The sequence below is a fragment of the Schistocerca nitens genome, chromosome 2, assembly GCF_023898315.1.
Source record: "Schistocerca nitens isolate TAMUIC-IGC-003100 chromosome 2, iqSchNite1.1, whole genome shotgun sequence".
In the NCBI taxonomy this organism is placed as follows: domain Eukaryota; kingdom Metazoa; phylum Arthropoda; class Insecta; order Orthoptera; family Acrididae; genus Schistocerca; species Schistocerca nitens.
Genome location: NC_064615.1, coordinates 589,316,946 through 589,333,811, shown reverse-complemented (window position 1 = coordinate 589,333,811; position 16,866 = coordinate 589,316,946). Strand labels below are relative to the sequence as shown.

General features: G+C 40.6%; 1 protein-coding gene and 1 pseudogene across 1 annotated transcript in view; both read left to right on the top strand.

Moving 5' to 3' along the window:
* The first annotated feature begins 2,542 nt into the window (after positions 1-2,542).
* The window catches only part of LOC126235182 (CARD- and ANK-domain containing inflammasome adapter protein-like), a 31,182-nt gene continuing 16,858 nt past the window's right edge, over positions 2,543-16,866 (top strand). The window contains exon 1 of the mRNA XM_049943913.1: positions 2,543-2,588. Coding sequence (XP_049799870.1) covers positions 2,584-2,588 — 5 coding nt within the window. The 5' untranslated portion in view covers positions 2,543-2,583. The remainder of the gene's footprint in view (positions 2,589-16,866) is intronic.
* LOC126237819 (5S ribosomal RNA) lies at positions 8,182-8,299 on the top strand (annotated as a pseudogene).

Below are 16,866 nucleotides of genomic sequence, written 5' to 3'. Positions count from 1 at the left end.
ACCTGCATGCTGGTAGCTTCGATATCAGGAATAGTGTGCACTACAGTCTCGATTGCTCCTGAGCAGGAAGTCGTCTGTTCTCCACGAACGGTGAGAAGCTGTGGTGTCCGCTGATTTGCTTGCTGCCCACGTCACTATGAATTGTTTCATTGTCAAAATGTTGGGACGCATTTCTGCTGTCTGCCCGCCTCGATAATTGACCTTCTGGCGGCTCATATACAAGTCACTCATTTGTAATTGTGTGCAACGTTACCGCGCTAGTCTCAACTGTTAATTTTTCCGTCTTCACCGTAGTTGCAATACCCGTTCTCTAGTTTGAAACTCTAATATTCAGTGTAAATCTGATTTAAAAAAGAATTCGTCGCATTTCTGCTTATTTTAAATACCCATTATTCTAAGCGTAACTATCGTACGTCTAATGGTTAATGATATCTCCAGTCATTTAGCTCTATTTAACCTATTTCATGTCAAAATTTTAATACATAGTGATGCGCAGATTAATTGGGGATGTTAGGAGTGGTGTGAACGATACTCTATTAATTCCGATTGGAGATGTGAAGACTTTTAAAGGCATTGTCCAATGAGACTGTGGTGTTAAGGTAACCTTTCGCAACATCTAGGCGCAAAACCGTTTACCATTACGTACCAACGGCTTCCACGAGTTCCGGAATAATCTAAGCAGATGAGCGGGAAGGATTCCTTTAAAAACACACGGACGACATCCAATCCTTCCTTCCTTCTTCTTGCAATGTAGTAACACTGGCACTCCTGGTTCTATTCCATTCACACAAGGATTGAGGGAAAAGATGGCCTGTATGGGTCAGTCCATACTATTGCTTCTTATCTCATTCTTGTTCTGCCTTGATTGTCAAAACTTTTGAAAAGGTTTTTCCGAGACTGGTACCAGTCAAAAATGTTTTGTCTAATGTGCTTAACATATTTCATTCTGGAACATGTTTCGAGACATAAACTTACCATCATGCAAAAATAATACAAATACGTTTAACGCAAGCAGACATACATCTCAAAGTGGTTTGTATTCTGTCTTGACACATGCTGAAGTTTGCTCTGTTCATCTGAAATGGACAGACGTGTATGTTAAATGTTTTTGTATTACCATTTATGCCTAATGTCATCGAAACATGTTGCAAGATTAATAATTTAAACAACTTAACGAAAAACTGTGAAGAATATTGATCTCTGGAAAACCTGTTCATATACAGGACAACTGTTTTGCACACTATAATTCGCTAATTTTACCCCACAAGGTTTCACAAAAACAACACTGCGTTGCGTCAAAACGTCCTCATCTGTTCTACACTGCCCTGTGGATTATTTCGCCCTGTTATAATGCAAAGGGTGCATCATGGAGTTATTCAGACTTATTTCGCCAATCCGACATGTTCAGGTCAACAAGTATTGCAGCACTATTCTACGATAGGTACATAATCGATGAACTAGTACAGTTGCTGAGTCTACTTCGAATACATCCTGTGTGCTTTATCCTCAACTCTTAGGCAAAAAGAATTCACTTCTTAAAAGAAAGTGGTTAGAATAACGTGTGGGGCTCGTAGTCGCACATCTTCTAGGAATATGTTTGAAAGGTTAGGAATTCTTACAACAGCCTCACAGTACATTTATTCAGTAATGAAATTTGTTCTCAACAACGTGGACCAGTTTAAAAACAACAGTGACATTCATGATTATAATACCAGAAGAAAGAAAGACTTACACTATTCTCCACTTAACTTATCTTTGGCACAGAAAGGGGCAAAATACTTTGCCGTAAAACTTTCGATAAATTATCAAATGAAATAAAATGTCTGAGAACAGCAGTAAAAGTTTTAAAAATAAATTGAAATCATATCTCCCTGACGACTCCTTTTATGCCAAAGATGAATTCTTGAGTAGGAATAAATAAATCTACAGGTATAATATAAGCATTTTGTGCCATTTAAGGGAATGGGGTAGGTAATAAAAATTTTAAGCTTTTTTTTAAAAAAATAAACTTTGACCCATGTGTGTATTTCTTATGCACTTGACATGCTCCACATCATAACGGTTACCATGAGATTGATCAATGGAACACGTAACTAACTAAGTAACTAACAAACTACGGCCAAACAAAAACTATTAGAGCGTTTGATTCCTTTATCTGTGCAAAACGAAGAGATACAAAAAGTCTCCGAATGAAAGGAAACGTACGAGAATCTAATAGCGTCAGTAGAACAGTGATGAACATTTTAATCTCCTGAACAAAACCAAGAGGAATAGTTTTGCGGGAAATGTGCGTATATCTTCATCTTATTCTATTTAGCATTAAAAATATTGCTCTATAAAATGGAGTAAACGTGAAAAATATTCCAGATAGTGATCGTAATAATACACTGAACTTTCCCCAGATTAAAGTGTTATTAATTTCATAATCAGGAGCGTATCGTGTAGTAATAGCTTAATTCTACTGGCTGACGCCTCAGAGTCCCAGATCTTATCTTATTCAGCGATATCTTATCTGAGGTAAACCGCATAAGAGCGAAGCAGGTAGAGCAGAGGTACGTGTCACATGGAGTACGAGGCAAGGGAATGATGTGAGTACGAAGTATTAATTATAACACTGAGACACGAGCGACACTTCATTTTCATCCACATGTCGTGTTCGGTACATGCTTGTACCTGTAGAATGGAACTGTGATAAATGCGAAACTGTCAGAGGATACACTAGTAAACATTCATTCCAGGCTACTTTACGTCTTCTGTGTCTGACCTGGTTATGCAGTTTTAATCAAAGGTATCAGCTTTATTCTGTTTGTACACAATATTTAGTTACTATTAATCGTCTGAAGCGTATATATATATATATATATATATATATATATATATATATATATATATATATATATGCTCTGCATCAATGTGGTTTATTGAAACATTATTCCCACATTATTTGTGGAGATTAGAAACCGCAGATTCAGGATATTCGGAGTAGAGTATATGACTAAGAAGATATTCGTCTAATACATTATGAATTTCCGCATTTTTGTAATTTCTTACCTTACTGGTAGACCTGTGAACACCTTTCACATCAGAAGATAATAATGTGTTCTGAACTACAAAGAAGAATCAAAAGTCCAAGTGAAACTTATTATGTATCTTGTCTTGTGGTTGTGTATACATTGTTATGAACTTTGCTATCAAACACAAATGGCTTCAAGAGTCAACGAACTGGCTTGTAAGTCAAAGAGCACCACGGATACTGACTTGCTATATATTCTTGTTTTTCGCTAGTGCAACATAACGACTCTTCTTGTTAATTATTTGTGTCATGTGCACGCAAAAGCCGTTTTAAATACTAAAAATTGCAGTGCTTACAGGGGCGATTCTAGAAGTCGGTCAAGGGAGGGGGGGGGGGGTTGAGGCTAATAAGGAAGGGGGGGGGGGGGAATGGGGTTTGGAGGAATGGAATATGGCTTAACAAAAGGAGAGTTGTTGTCCTCTGCCGACAAATTGGTAAAATTTGGTGATTCTTAAAGTGGTTTTTGGCGACAGTTGAGTTCTGGGTAAAAAATGTGTATTAATAAATAATAAGACGACTATTTTCAGTTAAATGATATTTATTGGTTTAGGTAGTAAGCTATTTGCCGCTCTTATTCTTTTGTTAAAATGTGTTTGGAATACATTGCAACCTATATTGCTATATAATCATTAAAAAAATGATTGAATCTGTTGGAATAATATATTCGCTGATTTCTGAAATTTTATGCAGTGTAATATGATACTCCATGGGAGGCTTTCAGCAATTCTCTTATTTGTAGTCCAGCAAATATACCCTCTTAATTTGGGAAACTTTACTTTTAAGTGATTGAAGGCCTCACCTTCTTTATCCAGAGCTTTTACAAAGTTGTTGATAAGGCGCAACTTGCTATGAAGGGGAGGCAAAATGAATTTATCGTGCGCAACCAATCGGGTATTGTTAACATTTACGTTTCCAGTAATATCTGACTTCCTTATAGGCCATTTCTTGACTGTATAGTGGTTCATGGTGTCACGGCTGTCCCAAAGGCACAAAAAGCAGCAGTATTTCGTGAATACAGCCTGTAAACATGTAAGGAGTACAACAACTTTTAAATCACAGCAAAGCTGCCATTCATGATCCTTATATTTGATGCCTCTAGCAGCAAAGACATGGTTTCATAAGTTTGTTTCATGTTTACTGCGTAAGACAAACGTACCGATGGAAATGCGTTGCCATTATGTAGTAGTACTGCTTTCATGCTGGTTTTACTGGAATCAATAAATAGTCGCCACTCCTGTGGATTATGTTGTACATATAACTGCATCATCAGACCATTGACATCTCTACATAACACACACTGAATTATGCATATCGAAATACTGAGCGAAGGAAGCAACTCTTGATCTGAAACAGGAAATTTTTGTCCCTGGAGCTAGAAGGTTCCGTTGTTGCAAATGGTTCAAATGGCTCTGAGCACTATGGGACTTAACATCTATGGTCATCAGTCCCCTAGAACTTAGAAATACTTAAACCTAACTAACCTAAGGACAGCACACAACACCCAGTCATCACGAGGCAGAGAAAATCCCTGACCCCGCCGGGAATCGATCCGTTGTTGCAGCCTCGACACCAAGAGTTCAGCTTGCTGTTTCGGAAGTTTTAGATCGCGAACTATATCATTCAGTTCCTTTCGATTAAAGAGCTGCGGCGAAGTGTCATGATATTGAGGGCAGCACTCTTCTATATGTTCAATACTTTCTGATTCACTTGACATAGTGTCTGGTTCCGTGGCTTTCAAGATGCAGACAGGAACAGGCAACCCCTCATCATGGGGCACAGGCAAATGCACTGAAGATACATTTGGATACTTTATTTTATGTCTAGTTTTGTTAGAATGTCCCGAAATATTTGTAAGACAGAAGTAACAGCCTGAACAACGGTCTTTAGGCTCACACCAAACCATCGGAACGGCGAATGACATGGGTCGGTGTTTTACTTTCAACCACCCGGTTAAGGTTGTAGTACAAGTTATGCAAGCAATATGAGATGCAAAATTTTTATCTTGATCACCAACAGGACAACCAAGATACGATTTATATGCCTTCTTAACCAAATCAGTGATTGGTTTTCTTTGGGCTTTTGGAGTGATTTTCCCACACACATAACAAAAGTTGTCGGGGTGGTTTCGACAGCAACGAGATTTACTAGTTCCCATTTTTCTTAGTGTAAGTTTAAACACAAAAAGTTGCACTATCTTTCAGAGGAAACACTTTCTGAGGATCACTTTCACACCACTGTATTACCACACCAACCATTTACTGACGATTTGTAGATTTTCTAGCTCTCCTCTGCAAATAAGAAACAACAATTAAACATCAAAACAGAAGAACAGCAAAAAGCGAAATACTGAATACGAAAAATAAAAAACCTTTGAAAACTCAAAAATTGTACGTGCTAGAACATTTTGAAAGGTATATTCGGATTCTTCACAGCAAAATACATACTAGTTGATGTATCATATCCCAGATGCAAAATGGCTGTTGAATAGTGTCATTTGTATAATTAAAGAGAAACAGAGGTTTGTTAGTAATTCCTGTCCATCACCATTGACGCATTAGAATAATAGGTAATCTTCCTCGGAACAGGAGGAGCTATCAAACAGAACCGTTTTCAGTTTAGTTTCAAATTGTGATCTAGTATCACTGAGTAAGTGACAAAAAATTTTGGTTCAACATTGTGAACCGCTGTTTGTACTACAGATAACCTTAATCTGGGGTAGCGAGTATCATCTTTTTCTTCTGATATTGTAATTATGTACATTATTGTTTCTTCTGAAGTGCAGTGAATTGTTTACGACAAACTTCGTAAGGCAATAACTGTGCTGTGAAGTTGTTCGATTGCTATTCACACGCCGAACAGCAGGCAGGCGCAACGAAAAAAGGATTCATATTAAGTTTTCGGTCAAAGCCTACTTCAGAAAGGAAGCAAAGCGCAGACACACATTCATACAACGATAGACACAAAGCTCTCACACACATGACCTCTGTCTGCGGTTGTTCCATCCAGAATCTTTTGAAAAGGGAGGTAATGTGAATAACGAATAATTAACGGCGGAAAGAAATTAGGGCAAGAGATGCTGCAACAACAGTTATCGCGGACTCGTAGCAGTGTGTTGTGCAGGGACGAGACCGTTGATATAGTGGGGCTCGGATGTCGGAGCGTTTGCGGTTTGGAAGGCAATGAAAAACACAGAAAAGAAGAAAAGTAAACAGCGCAACCATAATTCGTGTATACAAAAGAAAATAGTGCTTCAACTGCTCCACTTACTAAAGAAAATGTGTTTCCCTTAAACTTTAGATTACGATCGGATCGATTAGTACACCCGTAAACGACGCAATCTGGAATTTTTGGTGCAATAACTACGTCCGCAGCTCGTGGTCTTGCGGTAGCGTTCTCGCTTTCCTCGCACGGTGTCCAGGGTTCGATTCCCGGCGGGGTCTGGGATTTTTCCTCCCTCAGGATATTTGGGTGCTATTGTGTCGTCATCATCATCATCATCATTCATCCCCAATACGGCTTGAGGAAGGCAACGACAAACCACCTCCGCTAGGACCTTGCCTAGTCGGCGGTGCGGGTCTCCCGCATCGTTCCCCTACGGTCCTCGGAGTATGGGACCTAATATCATCATCAACTAAGTCTCTACACAAGCAAAGCACCACATGCTATTTGGGATACGACCACAAACGTGGTAGATATCCCCCATTGTCGAAACTGGCCACATGCACGAGTGACATCACGCCATGGAGTAAATCATTGAGTAGAAACATGTCTGGAATGATCCCTGCATCCTGTGCACGTTTCCAACATTAAGCTGGAATTTTCACGTGGTTTTAGGACGACGACGTTCGTTTACGGCCAGTCATTGCCCATTACGTCACGTCACGTCAGTTCACGTCACAACAAAATATTTTCCAATTCATTTCAAATGGTGGCATCCACGCAGGCCGTCAACGGACTGTCACGTCACATTACGACACGTCGAGGGTTCTTGGGAAGAAAGCTTTGATATTAAGTTAATCTGTTTTCACCATCCTCATTCGTTTTATAGTAGTGGATCCTCTGCTTTTGTGTGTTTTTAATTCTCATTTTTTTATTTTGCTTTTTTTTTCGTGGCAAACTGAAAACGTTCCACGGCGACATGGATATTTGTTTCCACTTGTTACACATGCGAGATAAGATACCTAAAAGTGAAAAATTATGTAAGTTTTACAATAACAGAACAGAGCTGATACACAGAATGTATATAAGAACGTAAACAAGGAATTTCCAATAAATAACCTTTTAAGTGAAAATATCAGCTTCAATGAAGGAGAAAAATACAGTTGTTTATGACATTATTAGGTATGTAGGAAAAAACATAACTGATAAGGTAAATAGGCTTCATTTATTCCTTTATAGCTATTGTTGGAGGTGTTTCTATGTATAGAGTTTGTCTAACAAATAAATGTCGATTTTTTGAAAAGTTGTTTCACTCCTCAGCACTTTAACAAACGAAATTGATCAAGAACATACGTTATGAATTTTACTTTGACCGTTACAAAATGTTGTTGTTGTTAGTGCTTCAATTTCGATACTATGCTTCGATTTCTCGCATCATGAATGGTGATTCGTAACCTCACTTTCGTAGTTCGCTAGTGGGCCAAGTCAGTTGACGTGACGTGACGTGATATGATATGACAGACAGTGTAAATGTACGCTAACGTGACGATGCCGTTACGTGATGCCAATTCCTTTTGCTCTTCAGAGCTAAGGAGTATACTTTATTCCATACGTCACGTGCAAATTGTTTGTGTCTACAAAACGCCTACACCAAATCCACAGCCGGCCGCGGTGGTCTCGCGGTTCTAGGCGCGCAGTCCGGAACCGTGCGACTGCTACGGTCGCAGGTTCGAATCCTGCCTCGGGCATGGATGTGTGTGATGTCCTTAGGTTAGTTAGGTTTAAGTAGTTCTAAGTTCTAGGGGACTGATGACCTCAGATGTTGAGTCCCATAGTGCTCAGAGCCATTTGAACCATTTTGAACCAAATCCACAGCACCTACGAAGGGAATCTATCTATGTTAGTGATATAACGAAATTCAAAATTTATAGGATGCATTACCCACACAGGCCAACGGCCTTGCCGCAGTGGTAACACCCGTTTCCGTCAGATCACCGAAGCTAAGCGCTGTCGGGCTGGGCTAGCACTTGGATGGGTGACCATCCGGTCTGCCGAGCGCTGTTGGCAAGCTGGGTGCACTCAGCCCTTGTGGGGCAAATTGAGGAGTTACTTGACTGAGAAGTAGCGGCTCCGGTGACGAAAACTGACAACGGACGGGAGAGCGGTGTGCTGACCACATGCCCCTCCGTATCCGCATCCAGTGACGCCCTGGGCTATTAGGATGACACGGCGACCAGTCAGTATGGTAGACCATCCGTGTATGTACAGATTATAAATATCCAGACATTCGTGATACGAGGTTTATAGTACACTAGTTGCGCCTTTTGTTTTATGGAAAAAAAGGCATATATGAGTATAATATTATTAATAGGCTTTTCATTTGTTTGAAGTTTTTTTTTTAATATTGTTGATACTGTTGGCTCGAGAGTAACGTGAGAAAAAGAAGGGTATCTGTGGTTTGTGGTTTATTTTTAGTAGTTATTTCTACCAGTTTCAGAAAGAATATGTGTCTTTCTGATCACTAACTCTGCCTGTCCCAAAGATATTTAGCGAGAAAGTGAATCTCATTTGACATCCTGTGGCCACCCTCGCTATACGGGCTGACTCGTGTCGTACCCTGAACTGAAGTGCAGAAATACTTGCAATCTTACGAAAATCAGAGGACTGAGGTTTTATGTCCTATGACATGATACATTGTAATTGAAGTAACTGTCACATTTTATTTCACTGGACACTTGAAATAAACTCACACTTATAATTTACAACGGATAAGTTCATTTGGTTACGTACTGCGTTTAATGTTCATATTATGCAGCAAAAAATACTGAGCCCATCATGTGTACTGCTTGTTATTAATCAGAGTTAATGCGAACTTTCGACGTTATTTAACACAAGGGAATTCCACTAACCATTTCAGGGACTATGTTTCTCTTTTGGAGTTTCTTTCGTACACAGAAAGGGTGCACCAGTGGCGTGCTAATATTCACTTCCTGCCAATCCTCACGATTGGGTTAACGTGGGAAAGGCTCGGAGTAGAACGTTTAGCGACGTTCCTGAATCTCGTTTAAAGCGGAAGATGTGCAACCTGCTCTCGAGCCCCCCCCCCCCCTCCCTCCCCTCAAAGAAAAAAAAGACTCTAAACCTTTTGACGTTACATGTGTTTTCAGAATGAATAAATAAAAATTGCAGAGCATTATAATAAAATAAACATCTCCTGCGACAGAATCTGTCACAGGGGTATGAAATTTTTATTCATTGCGAAGTACTTATACGCTTCTAGGAGCGATTTTCCATGACTCCGCTAAACCTCTTGTTTAGAAAAGGTAACATCACGTTGCTGACCTCGCTGAGACAATACTATGGCTTTAGCAACAGCTGTATAGTCGTTTGTTGTTCTGAGTGCGGTTTCGACCTATAAAATTTAGTTCTTTGGACATGATACGTTCCAGAACTGACGAACTCATTTACATGAATAGTAGAAGTATTAGAGTCTTGCATTCCACCCACCTCCTCCATTTCCCCCCCCCCCCCCCCCCCAAGCTACCTCGGGCAAATTTCTGTGCACGCTAAAATCCCCATGATCAAAAAACAAAATACTACATTCAGAGACGTAATTCCACAAAGTCAGTGTTTACCTACAATACATTACCATTAGCAATCCTTTCGAAGACTTTAAATTTACAAGTGCAGTTTCACCTTAAAGTATTTGATTCAAAATTATGGAAACGTGTCATTACGTGCATTGGGTTAGTAAAAAAAATAGTCCTTCGTGACATTTTCCAGTATTTTCTGAGCAGCAGCTCACACGATTCATTCTTGGTATTTCTGTTTTTATGCTCATCTTCCCTAACATCCCACAGTGCAAGTAAGTGCATATACATTTCGATGCACTCGTATGATAACACTCTTTCGTCTTGTTTTGAACTCATGCTCAACATCGTAACAATAGCGAACAGTGACAACAGTGATACTCAATAGTCTGAAGCACGTGAGAGACTGGCGAAGATAATGTCAACACTGCCCACAGACGAATATGCCTCTTGATACTTCTGTGTGTATTTCTGTAACTGTCTTTGTCGCTATCGTATTCGAAAACGGTTTTAGAGCACTAACAAAAAATGATTGAATTTATATATTGTTTCATAAATTACCCTGCTGTCCCTTTGCTTCTTTTACAGTAAAAGCTAGTTTCCGTATTATTCTCAGATATTTTAAAATTATGTTTTTTACTTGCAACCCTCTCTTATTTATAGCATTGCAAGAGATACAATAGTAGTTACAAAGCCTTCTCTTGAGAATAGAATTCGACGTATCTTAAGCGTAACCAGTGTTGCACAAAGCGCAAATTTGTGATCGTTGTTGTTGTGGTCTTCACATGGTTCAAATGGCTCTCAGCACTATGGGACTTAACATCTGGGGTCATTAGTCTCTTAGAATTACTTAAACCTAACTAACCTAAGGACATCACCCACATCCATGCCCGAGGCAGGATTCGAACCTGCGACCGTAGCGGTCTCGCGGTTCCGGACTGAAGCGCCTAGAACCGCTCGGCCACCATGGCCGGCTGTGGTCTTCAGTCCTGAGACTGGTTTGATGCAGCTCTCCATGTTACTCTATCCTGTGCAAGCTGCTTCATCTCCCAGTACGTACTGCAGCCTACATCCTTCTGAATCAGTGTATGCATCTCTTGGTCTCCCTCTACGATTTTTACCCTCCACGCTGCCCTCCAATGCTAAATTGGTGATCCCTTGATGCCTCAGAACATGTCCTACCAACCGGTCCCTTCTTACAGTCAAGTTGTGCCACAAACTCCTCTTCTCCCCAATTCTATTCAATACCTCATCATTAGTTACGTGATCTACCCATCTAATATTCAGCATTCTTCTGTAGCACCACATTTCGAAAGCTTCTGTTCTCTTCTTGTCCAAACTATTTATCGTCCATGTTTCACATCCATACATGGCTACACTCCATACAAATACTTTCAGAAACGACTTCCTGACTCTTAACTCTATACTAGATGTTAACAAATTTCTCTTCTTCAGAAACGCTTTCCTTGCCATTGCCAATCTACATTTTATATCCTCTCTACTTCGACCATCATCAGTTATTTTGCTCCCCAAATAGCAAAACTCCTTTACCACTTTAAGTGTCTCATTTCCTAATCTAATTTCCTCAGCATCACCCGACTTCATTCGACTACATTCCATTATCCTCGTTTTGCTTTTGTTGATGTTCATCTTATATCGTGATCATTAGGCAGTTTTATTTACCAGAGAATACGAAAACCTGCACATTTTATTAATATATTTCAACCTCAAATCATGCGAGTGTATCATTACCGGTTTCTAGTTGTTACCAAATAATCATCGGATGAAATGTTTAAGAAGAAACAAAATAGGAGATAGCAAAACTGTAGGAAATTGAATTACAAATCAGACTTGCTTCTGTACACAAGTAAATGTACTTGTATACATGCATTCACAATGTAAACGTGTCTGTGCCTTGACTGTTGGAACTGAAGTTACACAGTTCGTCAGATGATGACTTGGTAATAATCCGGAACCGTTAATGATACCACCTGAGCTACGTGAGGCAGAAATGGATAACAAGCATTACATGGCGCCCACTGTGGGTCCCTAAGGCAGTATGCCGAATCTGTGTACACTGAAACATACGCTTACACGCACGCTCTTTTTTCTGAAAATACATTCTAAGATAAAAAAAGGTGTACGCTACGAGAAGAAATTATAGGAATGAGACAGTAATCGGTAGATGTGGTGTACATGTATAGCCAAACAAATGATTACAATTTTAGAAACATTGGATGATTTATTGAAGAGAAAGGGCGCCATAAACCGAGCAAGTCAGTAACGCGTTGGTCCACCTCCATCCCTTATGCAAGCATTATTGGATTTGGCGCTGATTGATAAAGTTCTTTTATGTCATCCTGAGGGATATCGTGTCAAGTTCCGTCCAACTGGCGCGTTAGATCGTCAAAACCCCGAGACTGTTGGAGAACCCTGCCCGTAATGCTCCAAACGTTCTCAATCGGGGAGAGATCCGGCGACCTTGCAGGCCAATGCGGGGTTTGGCAGGCACAAAGACAAGCAGAAGGAACTCTCGCTATGCGCGGGTGGGTATTATCTTACTAAAATGTAAGCCCAGTACGGCCTGCCACGAAGGGCAACAAGCCGGGACGCAGAATATCGTCGACGTACCGCTATGCTGTACGGATGTCGCGGATGACAACCAAAGAGGTTCTGCTAGGAAAAGAAGTGGCACGCCAAACTTCACTCCTATGATCCGTTCATCATAAGAATAAACCTGATGCAAACAAACACAAACGCAATGATTGGTCAGAAGCCGTAGCACACGTACACTGGTGTTGTTACAGTTTTGCAGGTAGGTCCTACTTATGTTTTAGATATCTTTGCTAACTTGCGTTAAATGAAACTTTAAGATATTCAAATGTATTAACAGCCATCAACATTTTCTTAATCACGTTTTAGGTCCGTAGTTTTTATTTCAAAAATCGCGTACAGTCACAGCTTCTGCAGCGTTGTGCTCTGATTGTCGCGCTGTTAATTCGCAGTACAGAAATGGCTGAGGCTGCTTTTGTCCAGTAGTGAAACACACGCGTGGAACACGGTTAGAAGTGCCGATAAATAGGCTGTTCTTAATGTTTATAATAAATTTACGGAGATAATCGGCTTTGAAGCTTTCCCAACGGCGTATATACTGCAGTTGAAGAGGTTGCAAAATATGGCTCTGAGCACTATGGGACTTAACTTTTGAGGTCATCAGCCCCCTAGAACTTATAACTACTTAAACCTAACCAACCTAAAGACATCACACACATCCATGCCCGAGGCAGGATTCAAACCTGCGACCGTAGCGATCGCGCAATTCCAGACCGAAGCGCCTAGAATCGCTCGGCCACACCGGCCGGCAGTGAAGAGGTATTCTACCTTGAACGAGTCAGTAGCGTGAACGAATCTCAACCAAATGCGGTTATACGTGCGTTGAATCAAATCTCCCCAGTATCAGTTTTTTTCTCATTAAATTTGAAATACGTACGTCTCGTAACTATAAAACTCATCACCATTTTCTATGAATAATGCACGTCTTCTTTTTTCTAATTGCATATTTCAAAAGCAAATTCTTAATTATCGATGTTTTATGAAAGACTGTTCAAATGGTTCAAATGGCTCTGAGCACTATGGGACTCAACTGCTGAGGTCATTAGTCCCCTAGAACTTAGAACTAGTTAAACCTAACTAACCTAAGGGCATCACAAACATCCATGCTCGAGGCAGGATTCGAACCTGCGACCGTAGCGGTCTTGCGGTTCCAGACTGCAGCGCCTTTAACCGCACGGCCACTTCGGCCGGCCTGTTCATAAAAGTTGTTAAAATTAAGAAAACATAACAGTTTAATTTTTAAGGCAAAAATGAAAAACCATATCCTCTTTATTTGAACTATGTCCATCGTTTTATACCACAGAGGTAAATAAGTATCGTAGAAACATGAAAAACAATCATTTTCACAGCATCGAGCACAACATACAAATGCTGCGTTTTTACGTTTGCTACTGTACCATTACAATATGAACCCAACAGAACTGATCTGACGGCAAGCTGCGGGATTTGGCCCGAGAAGTAACTAGACTGTTAAGCTGCCAGACGTACTGGAACTAACGCATGCAGCTTTTTCACACGTCGCTGCCGAATGCTGGCGAGATGTAGAACGGCTCGTCACAAAAGAAGAATAGAAAATGCTGCGCCTGGTTGGCTTCGTGGATTCTGTTGTTGATAGGCTCGTTATCAACGCAGCAGGTGACACTTCCAGAACTGAAATGTATTTCTCGGATTCGAATAAGGAAGGAGCTAACAGAATACCAGACGACTGACTGTAAGTAATACCTTCAGTGGCTTGAATATTTAAGTATACGGTGAAATCCTTCAGTACTCTCTTACGTTACACACAGCTTAAGCAGAAAAATTATCCTGTGGTTAAGTCAGGAATTTTCGTCATTCTTGTTTTTAATTACAGTAGTACATTAGCTAAAAACGATAACGTGTTGCGGTTTTCGTCTAGTCGTCTAAGGACCGTATTGTGGGGGATTTGCAGTGTATTATTTCATTCTGCTTAAAAATGACATTGTTTCTTTGTTCGTCTGGTTTTACGTGTGAACTGTAGCTGGCCACGTCACTGGAGGCTAGTGGAACCAGCTGACCGGCCAGTGATGTCCAAGTTAAATTCGCCGGTAAAGCTGTTGTCCAGTATTGTTGCTAAGTCGATGTGCGCGTAACGTACAGCACAAAATGTACACTTATTATCGTACTTGACAGTACTCGAGACTGCTTGGCTGCAGTCTCACGTAAAACGGAAATCAAATGAGGTTCCAGCAAACGCGGAAGAATACATAGTGCAGTGTTTACATCAGCTTTATTCTTATGATGAACGGATTATAGTTCTCGGGCCATACGGCAGGCAGCCGTCAGCCTGGTATCCCACCGCTGTCCAGGGCGACTTCACACACGTCTTCGGCTTGGAATCTCATTGACTGAAGTAGAATTGTCTTCAGTGATGAGCTGACCGGGGTGGCCGAGCGGTTCTAGGCGCTATAGTCTGGAACCGCGCGACCGCTACGGTCGCAGGTTCGAATCCTGCCGCGGGCATGGATGTGTGTGATGTCCTTAGGTTAGTTAGGTTTAATTAGTTCTAAGTTTTTGGGGACTGATGACCTTCAAAGTTAAGTCTCATAGTGCTCAGAGCCATATTTTCCAACCTCTTCAACTGCAGTATATACGCCGCTGGGAAAACTTCAATGCCGATTATCTCCGTAAATTTATTACAAACATTAAGAACAGCCATTCTTCAGTGATGAGTCCCGCTTCGAACTGAGCGCCGATGGCCAGCGAAAGTAATAAAGCTGGCAGTAAGCTCGTAACTTTTTCGGTTTTCCGCAGTTTCGAAGTCTATCAAACACGGCAAGAACTTGGGTTCCCTTATCTAATAGTCCCACTGGATTTAATGCCGCCAAAAGAGCGCACTGCTTGCGGAATCCATTTTGAATCCTTTAGAGAAGTACTTTCTCCAAAAAAGTCATGATAAGCCATCATAAAACGTATTTCAAAGTTGTTCAACAGACTGAAGTCAACAACATGGGCCTATAACTACATGCATACGAGGTGCGACAATAAAGTAATGAGACTGATTTTCTTTGCAAAATGTGGCAACCCTGCAGGCTTGTGTAGGCACAATATCTTTGACCTTGGTCTATAAGCTGCTTCTAGTCCAAGCGGCACATCGATGCAACTGCTCAGTCGTGAGTTGTGCTTTAAGAAGTTAACATGTGTTTCTGTCTCTCGTCACGGAAATGGTACTGCGTAATATTGCGCAACGGTATGCCATTTGTTTTTGAGTTAAATTGGGTGAAAACACGACGACAACTTACAGAAAGCTTCAGAAGGCTTTTGGAGAGGAAGTTATGTCAAGAGCTCAAGTTTTTCATTGGCATAAAATGTTTAGTGAAGGCAGAACGAATGTAGAAGCTGAAGACTGCACTGGACGATCGTCAAACTCACGGACGGATGTCAACTTGGCCAGGGTGCGTGAACTCGTACGATTTGATAGAAGATTATCCGTGAAAATGATTGCAGAAGAACTGAACATCAATCGAGAAACGGTTTGTCTAATAATAACTGAAGATCTTGGTATGAGAAAGATGTGTGCAAAAATGGTCCCCAAAAATCTCACACCACAACAGCGAGAAACATAGAAAAATGTGGCAGCCGATCTGTTAGAGCAAACGGAAATCAATCCAGAATTGTTGAGCCGTGTTATCACTGGTGGTGAAAGTTTGTTTTTTCAGCACGATCCAGAGACAAAACGCCAAAGTTCGCAATGGTGCTCAAAGGGGTCACCAAGGCCAAAAAAAGCTCGCATGTCAAAGTCAAGAGTGAAATGCATGCTTGTGTGCTTCCCACACAAAGAGTGGGTACCTCCTGGACAAACAGTTAACCAATATTACTACAAAGAAATTTTAGAAAGACTTCGTAAAAGAGTTCTTCGTGTCTGTACCAACATTGCTGATAATTGAATTCTGCTTCACGGTAATGCGCCATCCCATACTGCTCTGTCTGTACAGCAATTTTTAACCTCAAGACAAATTTCAGTACTACCACAATCACCTTATTCACCAGTTATATTTCAAAAAGTCAAAACGGCGGTCAAGGGACACTATTTTCAAACAACATAAGATGTCCAAAAAGCTGTGACGAGAGTCTTGGAAGATATTACAGAAGATGAGTTCCAGAAATGTTACCATGAATGGCAGACGCGCTGGAAAATGTGTGTGAAATCAAAAGGGAACTTCTTTGAAGGAGACAACACTAAACTTGACTAAAACGGTAAGCAACTTTTTTTTCACATCAGTTTCATTATTTTATTTTCGCACCTCTTATGTGTGAAGCTCCTCCTTGAAAATGGGAACAAACTGAGCCTTTTTCGAAACACTTGGTACGTTTCATTACCCCAACTACGTACGATAAACTACTACCGGAAGGGGAAGAATTTTCTCCGCATAATCTAAAGGAAGTCATACATATATCCTCATCTCGTCAGGT